This window comes from Toxoplasma gondii, chromosome VIII (genome assembly GCF_000006565.2).
Source record: "Toxoplasma gondii ME49 chromosome VIII, whole genome shotgun sequence".
Lineage (NCBI taxonomy): Eukaryota > Apicomplexa > Conoidasida > Eucoccidiorida > Sarcocystidae > Toxoplasma > Toxoplasma gondii.
Window position 1 is genome coordinate 1,629,011 of NC_031476.1, and position 13,439 is coordinate 1,642,449.

The 13,439-nt window shown below is 48.4% G+C and overlaps 1 protein-coding gene across 1 annotated transcript; it reads left to right on the forward strand.

The window, feature by feature from the left end:
• The first annotated feature begins 377 nt into the window (after positions 1-377).
• On the forward strand, positions 378-6,817 carry TGME49_231910 (ATP synthase F1 gamma subunit). Its single transcript, XM_002368021.2, has 6 exons — positions 378-1,791; positions 2,630-2,722; positions 3,586-3,655; positions 4,485-4,714; positions 5,294-5,524; positions 6,133-6,817. Exons 1-6 carry the CDS (start codon positions 1,618-1,620, stop codon positions 6,277-6,279), a joined length of 945 nt encoding a protein of 314 aa, XP_002368062.1. The 5' UTR covers positions 378-1,617; the 3' UTR covers positions 6,280-6,817.
• Positions 6,818-13,439: the final 6,622 nt, after the last annotated feature.

Here is a 13,439-nt window from a genome sequence, read left to right on the forward strand (position 1 = left end):
CACCTACATGGCATTCCTTGCTCCGGAATCACTCGGGCCCTTCCACTGACACAACCCATCCATGGGACTACATTCTGTGTAGTAAGCACAAATAGAAACCTTAATCCGCGCGGGCGTGTAATGCTCTCTCGGAGGTGCTACGGCATGATTCCACGCACAGCGACTACGCACCTGCTGGTGTTGTCCCTTGCTGCAAATTCTGAAAGCTCTTGGTCGCTCCAAGTCATGACTCCGGTGACATTACTTTGCAGCAAACATGTCTGGGACGCGGCCTTGTACCTGGCCGTGTTCACCTCTACAAGGGACACAGCGATAGTTCAAATTCGACACGCGGTCAACCCGACACTGACAAACCTCTACAGCACATCTGAATCCTTGTTAGCCCTTGTGAACTGACCCACTACATCTGGTTTCTTACTGAAACTCCGTGGTCTCTCCGCCCTCAGAAGTCCTTTTCCGACAGCTTGCCGCCTTGCAGAGAACACAGGTACGCCTCTGCACCGCTTGCACTATATTCTCACATCTGTCTCCGAAATGGTGTAGAAAACAAGCGAAAAAGGAGTGTTATTATTGGTACAAACACTGCCCAGCGTTTTCCCAGTGCATCTCGCCTCGGTGTGGCCCGATTGCTTTCTGCCGGTACATGTTCCCGCGCCGCAAACGCCAACCCCCAGTTCTGTCTAGTGTACACATATTCGTTCATGCGGATATTCCACTAGAGGGTGACAGTGAAGAAGCACAAAGAATGCAGGAGGCCGCACGAAAGGAAGGTAAACTTCTTACAAAAGTCTCCATCTGTCCGCCTATGCGCATGCAGGTGAAGGGAACCGACCTCCTGGCTACGGACGACGTCGAATCCTCCGAAAAATGGTCATTTTTCACTTTTCGCAGTGAGAAGACACCCAATTTGTCTTCTATTTCTTCTCCGTCGCTGTTTCCCCTGCCACTAGGTCGCTTCCATACCCTTTGTTTTGAGCAGTGGCCATCTCCAGTTTGAGTGAACGGTCGCAGCCCTGCGTGACGCTTTTCTTGCATGCGCTTTGCGTACGAAGCCCAGTGTGTGTGTCCCGATGTTTTTCCCCAGTTGCTGGATACGTTCCTGAGAAGAGCACGCGGCTCCTCTGGTTTGTCTCTCCAGTATTCTCTTGCTGCTTCTCGCAAATGATCCCCTTTTTCCCACATCGGTTTTTCTGCCCGATCTGCCGCACAACGTCTGAGGCATTCGTGTTAGGGGGGCAAAAGGGACAGGGACAAAAAGGCGAGCGGGTGCCTCCGGTCCAAACGTAACGTTTTTCTCTCGAGCAGCAAAAGCAAATAGAAACGCGTCCCTCCGTCCACCTGCCTTCGAGATCTCGTGTCGGTTTGCTTTTCTCTGCATCCTACGAATTCACCCACCCTTTCCGGGTGCACTTTTCGTTCCTCTTCGGAAAGAACGCACCGTGTGCCCTCAAACCCACTTGTGTCTGCTGTGTATTCTTGCCTCTCCGGCGCTTTCCTCGCCTCCCTGTCTCCACTTGTCCCTTGTACAGCTAACTCAGCGGTCGGGGTACCTCTGGTGCCAGCCAGGTTCTGCTTCCCTCCAGTCTTCTTCCTCGTTTTTTTCACCTCGCTGGCAAAATGGCAGGGCTGGCTTCCCTGTCTTCTGTTGGCGCTCTGCGCGGCATGCGGCTCGTCCCTGCTGCACATTTGCTCCCTCTCCACTCCGCATTTGGCCAGCAGACGAGAAACTTCGGTGCCGGAGACTTGAAGATTGTCGCCGCTCGCATGAAGTCGGTCAAATCGATTCAAAAGGTGAGGCTGAGAAAGTCTAACAAGGAGCAGACATGCAAAAGGGTCTGTATCTTTCCAGGGGTGCGTTTTCAGAGATTGACAAACCAAGGCTCACTGCCAAAACGCAGCCGAGAGAGACAGAGGTCCCATGCCCCACGGCGCCATGTCGGGATTCGTCGGAGGAGGGAACTGCTAGCTTTTAGTTGTGAACCTTCCACTGCCTTCCGATCGTGTCTGGAAGCTGAAAGGCAGAAAGACGAAAGGTTTGCCTCTTGGCACGCGACTGCGTCTATCCATCTCTTGTCACTTCGAAACAGCGGGCTGGTTAGCAGGCCGAAGATGGCGAGAGACGCTGCGAGTGGTTAACGCCAAAGCAAACGTTCATCTTTGTAGGGGACCGGCGTTGCGCTTCTTTTAGTTCGAGAGCGTCACGACAAATGAGAGTGCATGCGTCAAGGTAGCTAGACAAGCGCATGGCAGAACGGTGTGTCTGACTTCGGTACATCTGTAGCCCTCTAGGCGTCTGCACATTCGAACCTCCACTCCTCGTTAGAAACGTCGATTTTATTCCTGTCTCAAATATCTGCATGCACGTGCGTAAATACGATCAGGCTATTTTCTTCTGCCCTTTAAGCAGGCGCCGCGAGGGGTAACTCTTTCGTCGATGCTGGACACGAGCAGACCTGAACCTAGTTTCTCTTGGTGAATGTGGGCAGCATGTCTGCTTCGTTTTTCTGATCGTTTGTTTTGAAGCGGACGACTGTCGTTCCCTGTTGATCTTCGCCGGATGCTCCTAGTCCTCTCCAAGCCTGCTGTTGTTTATGAATACGACGCTGATGAATTCTTTCTGTTGTTTCAGATCACAAAAGCCATGAAAATGGTGGCGGCATCGAAGCTTCGTATGGACCAAAGACGCCTGGAGAACGGCCTTCCCTTCGCTACGCCGGTGCAAGTGAGTTGAAATGGGAGTCTGTGACGAAGAATAAAAAACGAAAGGAACCAGGGGACTATATTTCTCAAGTCTATGACGTTGTTCGTGTCTGTCCACGTGGCTGTTTCGGCTAAAAGGTGCCGCATGTTTTGCGAATATTTACACGATGTTAGTGGGTAAAGAGTTTTCTCTCGCTGGTACGGAGAGAGTGACGATGGTGCGCCATACACTGCACCTGGAACATATTCTCTGAGGAGTCTTTTCCATCCTCTTGGATTCGGTGAGACGAAACATTAGAAAAGCTGAAGCTTTCTGAAAGGGCCTCTCTTGGTAGAGAACCTCTGAAAACGTGAGTCAGCCTTGAAAAAGTAGCTTACACTTGAAAATGAAAAGAAAGTTTATCTCTTGCTCCTTTTTTTCCGTAGTCCAGTGTGTGGGAGTTAATCTCAGAGAGGGGATCAGTTTGTGCAACGCCACCACACGGCGGGGTTCGCCTGTCGGGGAACGTGTCCGAGTAACAAAATTAGAGCGGGGGATAACGCGTTTATTAAACTATCTAAGCTCTATATTCTAGCTAACTGTAGTTGTTGGCTTAGACGTTGTGGTACTTGTGAAATTATGACTGTGCATTTTCGGTGAGAAGAACGTGTGTAAAGGTGTCTGACTGTTGATCAGGTCTATGGATTTCTTCTGACGCAGGATTTCCGAAGAGCCAGAGTTCATTTTCGTAACATAAGACAGACTACCACACTGTACATTCGGTCTCCAGTTTACTGCCCACGCCTCTCGCGCTCTATCTGTGACCCGTTGGAGAGAAACGGGAACTGCATGCAGAAAAACCAGGTGCTTCAATACGTTTTGAAGGCCTCCTTGTTTTCTTTCAGAAACTCGTTCAGCGAATTCCCGTCGATCCGAAGGAAAAAGGCACTCTCGCCGTTCTCGCCCTCTCCTCAGGTGACCACTTTGCGACTGAAGAAGCAACGGACACCGGAAATACATCTGGCTCTCCATGGCCGTCCAAACGAATGCACACGTCTAATTGTCTGTCTGCTTCTCCGTAAATGGGTGTACTTTAATGTATTTAATTTGGTATACAACAGCCATTGCAACCAGGAAACCGCAATTATACGATGAATTCAGATTTAGAGCACACCGACAGAAGGCAAGATGAGGAATACGAGCTGGACTAATGGTTTGGATCGTGAAGCTCTTTGTTTACCGGATCCACGTTCGACTGCGCTAACTGAATATGACCCCAGTTATGAGATACAGTCAACCAAGTTCTGTATGCTTGCTGTGCACAACCACCCTCCTGGACTGAAAGTATGTGTATGGATATATTTATATATCGCCGGCTAAGGTACACAGCCTGGTAGGTGTGCCGATCCATGCAGATGTTTTATGTCTATCTGCCGTTTTTGAGCTTGAGGTAACTCAAAGAGGTGACTAGAAGTCGAGCGAAATTCGAAGCGTAGTGTGGAATTGCGTCTGGTCCGGTCGGTGGGCTGCTCTTCTTCCTCCTGAGCGTTGTCCAGTAACCAAGAATAATCGAATTATAAGGCGCTGGAGCATTCCCATTCGGGACCAGACCTGCCGCGTTACCGAGGCCGTGGTTCATTTTCAGGTCTGGTGTGTTTTAGTCTGTGGAGTGACACTGTTTCTTGTAGTCTGGGAAACCAAAGGCAAATCCAAAGTTTTTTCTGTAGTTCGGAAACCTACCAGACCTCTCCTTTTCTCACCTTTGTCGGGAGACATCTATGGGTTTGCGGCCTTGTTCTTGCAGACAAGGGTCTGTGCGGCGGCGTGAACAGCTTTGTCGCGAAGCAAGCCCGGATCGTGATCAAAGAGAACGAAATGGCTGGCAACGCAGTCCAGGTCTATGGAGTTGGCGACAAAATCCGCTCCGCCTTGCAGAGGACTTTCGGCGACCGCTTCAAACGCATCATGACAGAAGTGACCCGCTTCCCCTGGAACTTTGGCCAGGCCTGTATCATCGCCGACAGGCTCATGCAGGTGCTTTCTCGAAGCCAGCTCGCGATGTTGGCACACTCTCCCTGGCCCAGCGTCTCAGTGTCCACCCAGTTAGATCTACAAATATACCTACATATGGGCTCTCGTTTTGATACTCACCAAAGATGTACCGGCGTATGCAGACGGTCCTAAAAGCATATATATATATATATATATACAAAAATCCAGATGTGCACGTATCATACTTAGAAATATATATATATATATATATTCGTATGTACACATCGAAAGATGTACCTGTGTATGCATATGGCTGTAAACGTATATATAACTATATATGTTTATGTACGTGGGTGTAGCTTCGATGTGAGGCTGATGAAAAGCCGACGGATTCGGAGTCTTTTGTTGTGGATTGGCAGCTGTTCTCGACGTTTGAGAAGCCTGCATAATTTACCGTCTCTGTTAGCGTAGACGCTTCTTAGACGAACTTGTGGTGTGTCTCTCGCCGACTGTTTTGGAAATATGCGTGTTTTGAGTCGCAGATGGTACACAGACGACGGCTTTTCATTTGCCTGGCTCGTTTCGTCTGTACGCGGGATCCCGCCTTTTCTGCGTCTGCAGGACAACCCCGCTCGTTTGATGGTAATTTACAACCACTTCAAGTCGGCCGTTGCGTACGACACTCTGACACTGAACGTCTTGACCCCGACGCAGGCTGCCCAGAGCGCGAAAGAGCAGTTGAACACTTTCGAGTTTGAGCCGGAGAAAACCGACGTGTGGAAGGACCTTCAGGACTTTTACTACGCCTGCACAGTTTTCGGTTGCATGCTCGACAACATCGCTTCTGAACAGGTCAGACTTTTTGCTATAGACTCGCAGACGCTCTCGAGCTGTCTGTCCCCTACAAGTGACGAGACAGTGTCGCTGAGGGTGTTTCGGGGAGAGGGAGACGCCTGGCAAGACCTCGTTGCGCATGCATGGGCAAAACGTGTAGAGTTGAAAAACGTGCTAGTCAGCTTGAAAAAAACGGATGTGAGACTTGTTGAGACGGGAGAAGACACCTTGGTGCTGCTCTTGCTCTTTCTCTGCCCACCTCAAGAAACGGTGGCTGTACCCTGTCGTGCCCATCCTCTGCCGGCGCCTGGTTTCTTATCTCTCTCTGCTGATATAGAAAAATACATATGTATACATAGATCCATGTATGCATTTTTATGTCTTTGGACATCTGGTGGTGCTGAGAAGGTCTGGAGGCATGCGTCCTCGTCCAGAAAAGGGGTCTATGTCTCAGCACGTGTTTGTGTGTGTCGCTGCTGCATGTAAATGGGCGTATCTACAAACAGCTGGGAAAAAATGATAAGCGTGGATACTTGAATGGTTAAAGAGTTACGCATACGTAAGACTCGATTCAAGAGGGCCGTCGGCATTTGGAAAGCATATTTGAGGATGCGCTTTCTTTGCAGAGCGCCCGTATGAGTGCCATGGACAACGCGTCGACGAATGCTGGAGAAATGATTTCTTCTTTGACGCTGCGGTACAACCGAGCGAGACAAGCGAAGATCACAACTGAACTCGTGGAAATTATTTCTGGCGCGAATGCGCTCGAGTAAACGTCCTGTGTACCAAATGAAAACGACAGAGCTACGCACAGATCTGTCTGGTTCCGAATCCAGCACAAGGCGGTATGGTCGTTCTGAAGTCGCTCCTGTCTCGCAAGACACTTCTCACGCAAAACCAAAGTCGGGATATTCGTGTTATGTACACGATTTCCCACCACACTTGCTGCGGTTCCTCTTACTAAATGAAGAAGGACCACAAACCTTTGTCGGAGGCATTTGTACGGGAAGTGTCAAAGTAAAGTCCTCTCCACACGTGTCTCTCTGAATCTCTGCATGCATATTGGTCTACAACTATGCACGTGGATGCAGTGTGTATGCACACGCTCTCTCGCTGGGGAGCGTCGTGGAAGCTTTGCGGTGTTTCCTTGCGACTTGGTCGCCAACTGTTTCTGACGGATTTGTAAGTGTAGCGTGTGCTCGGGGTTTCGTCGGGCTTTCTGACCCCTCTCGCTGAGCTGTCCCTTGTGTACCGCAACAGACTGCTGCCAATCGAACTACAGATTCCTTCAAATGCATACTGAATGCATAAAGCGGTCCCAGCTATGTCTATGCATCTGGGAAAAATCGACAAATTTAGCTCTCTATGAAACCCGAAACTCCGCGAAGTCTCGTATTCCCGAAAGCGCGGCATGGGCCGCCCTCAGAAAAGGAAGTGTGTATGCAGTTTTATGCGTCTGCATAGATGGTCGCATGGGTAACTTTTTCTCGTACTAATTAGTTTGTAACGCTGCAGAAATGAGTGACTAATATTTTCAATTTTATGAACCTAGAGTATGAAGCACACAGTCGAAATGGAGGCGAACAACCCCACTCCCGCCCGCGGGATTGGGAGGTGGCTACACAGAAAGTCAGGTCACTGTATGCGCAGTTAGCTGGGCAGACAGACAGCGTTCTTTGTTTCGCGGCGTTTACTTGAGGCTTGGCGGTTCTTTCCCCGTAGAGGGACGAGCACCGGAAATCGTGTTTTTCCCAGTTCTGAGACAAAAAAGCTTCAAGATATCTAAAGGCCGGGTGTATGCCTCGTCGTGAATGCAGATCTGCTGCATCGGTTTCACGCTCTGCTCGCTGCACCCCTCTAACGTTCGCGCTTTTTCGACTGCGAAAGAAAACTCAAGCTGGTCAGGGTCTACGTCAACGGAAGCTGCGTAGGCGATAGGCCTCTCTCCGCTGGGTCTGTCGTTGTGCTCGGACCACTGTGGATTGAATTTGGGGCAGATAATTGGTCCCCCTAAGTAGGCAACGGGATGCGGCACGGGCCACTTGGCCCAGATCCCGTGGGTCAGTGGGTCGCACCCTGCGGGATGATCCACTTGTGGTGTGTTGTGAGGAATGAGGAGCAGAAATTTGCGTGTAGCCAACAGCGAAAAGCCGCTCAGCCCGAGTTCGAGATGCACGGAAGAGCGATTCCTGAGGATCTGACCGAGTGCAGACAGAACAGGCGCGAAACAACACACGGGAAAAACGCATGCCGACTCAACCGTCGCTTCGGCACCCCAGCAAGCACATATCGAAATGCTCGTACCTCCTACGCTTTGGGTTTTTCGAGCGGAGCGCGACACAGGAGACGCACATCTTTGCAAATTCAATTCGTGGATGCGCCTGTATTTACCGGTAGATAGATATTGAGAGGAGGACAGACATCTATGTAAATTGAAGGATAGATATATATAGATAGATAATTAGATAAATAAACAACTAGATAAATAGAGAGACAAACAAATAGATAAATAAATAGACTAAGAAATAGACAGGTAGGATGCTAAGAAAGATACAGGTAGATAGATAGATATTCCTAGAGGTCAAACGATGGACATCAAGAGAAGGAATGACATTTTCACTCTTCTTGCTGAGCGGTCGAGTTTGTCGATCGCGAGCCACATTTGTTACAGTCTTTAGAGGCCGTGCTTACTTGAAGCGCGTTCGAAAAAGCTACCTCAAATTCATTTGGGGACGCTGCGTCTTTTGTCAGCGACTCTGTTGCCTCTGACTCCAGTTTCACGGGGACCAGTGCATGCAAGAAATCAAAAACTTGAACCATCGCTGCAAAGCAGAGACGAGGAGCGGACACACGCGAACAGACGTGACCAAAGAGTATTAGATACTATTTCTGTTTTACAAACAGCGACTTTATCTGACGGTCTATCTGGCTTCGGTACCCTCCGAAGAACCGACGCTACGTTCTTGCGTACACTTCAAGAAGGGTAGCCCACTCGTCATCCCTGCCAGATTCAATTCTATTGTGTTATGTATGCAAATATATGTATATGTATATATATATATATGTATATATGTACAATTGTATATCCGCAGGTGGAGGAATGTATGAATGTGCTTATTCAAGCTGTTGCTCGTTTGCAGAGTGGCTCACTTTCGTTCTTGGAGAGAGAAGCTTCAATTTGTCTCTCAAGAGGAAAGCGAAGGATCGACTTGCCGGTTTGCGCCTCCCATATCGACAAGGGCAAAGAAAGCATCTGCAAGCAGATAAGTCATTGCAGAACGAGTCAGGCGTTTACCTTTCGTGGCCACGTTCGAAGCCCAGCATGAGCTTGCATCCCTGGTCCGCACTGCAGTCCAGAAAAGCATAGGCACGTGCATGACCACAAGCGTGGATGCATGCATCTCACACGCATTCATAGGTGCATTCACTGAGTACAGTGCAACGTGCATATGCACGTCAGCAGCTGCAAAAACCCACACGCGAGGACCTGCAGCAAACACCGTCAGGTTTTCTTCTCATGTTTCTATCTCGCTGGTAAGACGCGTCACAACAAACCCTTCTATAGTCTCCTTCCTAATGTTCGTTTTCTGCGGTTTCCTTTGGTCTCTCCCTTGACCTTTTTAATGTCTGTCTCTTTCGGTCCCCCTCTGCACGTCTTTTCCCCTTTTGTCATCTGTTGAAGGAGCACCTGGATGTGCGTGTCAACCGGCCGCCTGTGGTCCGGCCAACGATCTGGAAGACACTGAAACGTTGCAGCGCAGTCGTGCTGGTGAAGAATGTTTTCGATTACACGCCTGTAAGGCAATCGCGAAAAGAAGAACACATCCAATTTCAGGTCATACGTTTACTGCTAACGTGCCCTCTATGCACGCACACCTCAATCTCCAGGCTATGTGCCATAAGCCAAACCAGCGATCATATATATATATATATATATATATAATGTATATACTTGTATAAACACACGGAGATACATACATATCTGAGAATATTTCTCTCTATGTAGTCACAGCTACGCAGATGTGCACCCATACGAACGATCATATATACGTAGCGGTGGTTCATTTCGCGCATATATATATATATATATATATATATATATATATATAGGCCAGCGATTCAGTCAAACAGTATATGCATATATGTGAACACGTGAGTGTGCATGTAAATGAGTATAGCCTCTTAAGTAACAGGATGGGTACGCAGAGATGCAGTTAAACAAATCTTCGTATTTCTGTAGCGGCTTTTCATAGCAAGTTTATATATACATGTATAAGTTGATAGGTAGGGAGAGACAGCCAAATATAGATAGGTAGGTAGAAATTTAGATAGACAGATAGATAGATATGTGCATGGAACGGTGTAAGTTTTGCGCTCTCAACTGCGTCTTACCAGTCGTCTCGAGTCAAGCCTTCGGAATGGTCCCTGGCACAGCGCTTGTATAGTCGTACAGGCAGCGCTTCAAGGCCACTTCCTGGAGGAGGTTTACCGGAACTGGCATCCTCCATCGCTCGGGCGGCGAATAACTTGACATCGGAAACAAACTAAGAAGGACATGGAAAACGCATACATGATTATCTGGATCACTTCATACTACAGGGGCACACTTCCTCATAGGGCCAAACATGGATAAATGGAGTGAAACGCAAATGTGAGTGCATGCGTACGTGGCAAAACATCTTATATATACATATAGGCCGGCTTACCAGCACGCACGCATGCAGCACTGCAGATTTGTGCGTACGTGCATGCGTGTGCATGTCTACGCGTGGAGATACACAACTTTCAAACAGGGAGCGCATTTCATAGGCGCATCGTCAAGTATATGCATCTGAAGTTGACCAAAAGAGCCGGCGAGCTCTGCGTTTTCTGGACCCACTGACCTGTTCTGGGTCCACACCTTTCTTGATTGTGAAGACTTTTTTGGGGCAGTCGAAAAAACGTGAATATTGATCGACCGTAGTCTCTCGTGTCTCGCCTTGCAGCAGCGTCACACAAGCCTGAGGCTCGCCGCAGAGATCGCTGAGAGCGCGGCACTGCTCCTTTGGGATGGGAGAAAATGACAGACAAACACGGCACAGGAACATGCAGCGAACACGCTGTAGTCATTTATTGTAACCAGCGATGATATATATATATATATATATATGCATCTGTGTACACACACTAGACGCCATCAGGAAAGGGCAAACCCGTTACGACATGTGGCGACATGTTTTCGGCTTTTTTCTCGTTGCTACTAGAATGACTGTGTGTAGTTGACAGCTGTCGGGCACTAGATTCGAAACGTGGTTCTTCCTCTGCTTCTTTTCGAGATCACACTTGAGTTCTAAGTGACTGTTGAAGACCGCTGTCTCCAGGAGAGCACCGTGTGACTCAAAAGCAGGTAGAAACGCACTCGCAAGCTCCTGAAAGCCTACTACGTGGAATCGCAAGCTAAACTCTCGCTTCTGTTCCGGGGTTTCGTTTTTTCAACGTACCAGAGAGGAAGGGAAGTTATCGAAGATGCATCCGGACTCAGTCATGCGAGCGAGAAGGTGTTTGAGGCTATTTTTACCTGCCGAAACAGAGAGTATTGTCTTGAATGGTGTGAAGTTCACTTTTTTGACGTTGTTCCACGCAGGCTTCCTCAACCGAAAGAAACAGCAGCCGCTTCTTGTCATCAATCGGACGTCACGCAAGCATGCATTCGTCGCCCTTGTGTCAGTATTAGTACGAGCATGTTTATAAATATACAGTATCACTTTTCTAGCAAAAGGTTTATTTTAAGTTTGAGATTTACGCCAAATCAACATATGTAGAAACACGCTCCCCTGCGACAGGAGACGGAAGTGAACACAATGGCTGAAGCGGGCAGCGAAGAGGACCCAGAAACCTCATGTTTCATCTTGTTTTGTCCGTCAACCAGCAACTGGCTCGACAACAAACGACCCTCTCTGTTGACTGTAATCTTCAAGGGGGGTCGAGAACCTTGAGTATAAAAACAAAGGCATGTTGTGTCGTACCACAGTGCAGCGCTGGACTATGTACGGAGAATGTGAATGCAAAATGGAGACCGATACACATGCAGAGAGAGCCGTGCGACCCAAGACGTCAAGCCGTGCTCGCGGGAACTCAATTCATATATCCATACACTCGACACGAAGTTTCTGAATGCATTCGTGATCTGCGAGAACAAAGACGTATGCTGAGAAGTCTTTAGAGATGCACACACATACAGAAAGAATGCGAACCTCCTTCTATGTATATATATACATACCCATGGACGTGCGAGTAGCCGTTTGCTGATATGCTAAGAGGTATTGCCATTGAACGGGGTCGTGTGTTCTTAGGTTCAACTAACCCACTCTCAAGATCAGCGGCTTTTGCAGGGACAACTATTGCCCCAGTAGCTTGAAAGGGTTCTGGCTCGACGGTCAAGATGGACATCTCGAGACTTTGCGCAAGCTGTGAGATGGTAGGCGCAAGCTCTGTCCTCTGGTCGTCTTCTAAAAAGAAAAATACCTCAAACCCTTGTATAGAAATGAACTTCTTGTGGACTACCCGTTTCTCTGAATCTGTGAATTCGAATTCGGCAGCTGACCGTCGTGCAGAACCACTCGGTAGATTCCAAAGTAGATGCTGTATATATTTAGGATTGTTCTTATACATCTGTGTGAGATGAGGAGCCTATTTTGTGCATTCAGCGTTGTATACCTGTGTCGTTGTCACCGCAATAATTAAGCTCCTCACCATAGAACAGAATTAGATTTCTTCTCATTCTGAGGCACATCGCCGCCTTTGCATCTGTGACTGGTAGGATGTACTGTTTGGGAATAGCCACAAAGTGGTTCGGCACTATCGGCGTGTCAGCAACCATGGCGTAATGCGTCCGGCTCTTCTCTGACCCCTGTCTAGGGAGCATTTTGTCGAGGAGGAAGTCAGGGTGCACAAACTGGAAATTCCGTCTCAAGAACATGTTCACTATATTGCTTCTTCGAAGTTGAGCAGACAACCATACAACAAAGTGGACCCCGTTGTGGATGGCTTCCGTTACCGACAGATCAGGAGACACCCGGAAGCGACCTTTGGGAAAGGCGAATTGGTACGGGAGTTGATCTTGATTTTTGGCCGCCCGAGCGTTCCTGCTGCTTCCGTCGAATCCGCTGCCTTTATGCTGTCCCCACGTTTGCCTCGCTTTATCGTTATGTGTCTCTACGTGTCTGGGAAGCTGATGGCTCTCACACAACTGCAGCAGTTTCTCAGTCCGCATTTCTACTTCCTTCACTATTCCAGGTCCTAGGATTTGCCTTTCGAGGACTTCCTGACGGAAGCGCGCTTCGTTTAAACGTGCAAGGCGCAAGAGGAAAGTAGCAAAGTCACTCTGGGCTGTCTTGGACACGTCCCTCCAGTCAACCTCCACGTCGTCCATTTTGTACTTTTTTTCAAGGAGTTCAAGGAAATCCAAGTGGTTTCCAATGAAGTCGCCTTCCGGCGTGAACACGACAGGATATTCATCTGTGCCATCCCAGTCTACACACTCACACACACGGACCGGGGAAAAACATTATTCTAGTGCGTACAACCATGCATACGCCCACGTGTACAAATATATATATATATATATATAGGTGGACGCACATTTAAAGGGATGTGAATATACCTATATACGTGGGAAAGATTTGCTTGTCGTCACCCAGGTCCGCATCCACTTAAACTCGCGTTGCAAGGCCGAGTCTTGGCTGGCTTAGACGCTGCGAGCCACCATTTACCATGAGAAGTATATGTATATATGAATACAGTTATGTGTGTAGAAATATTTCAACATATATATATTGATATATATGTGAAAAAGCTAGAATTGGAGAACACGATGACCCTTCAAATCTACAATCCCTCGTGAGATTGTCGTTAAAGCACGTGGTGAGTTTTCGGGTTCGGGAGAAAAGCGAAT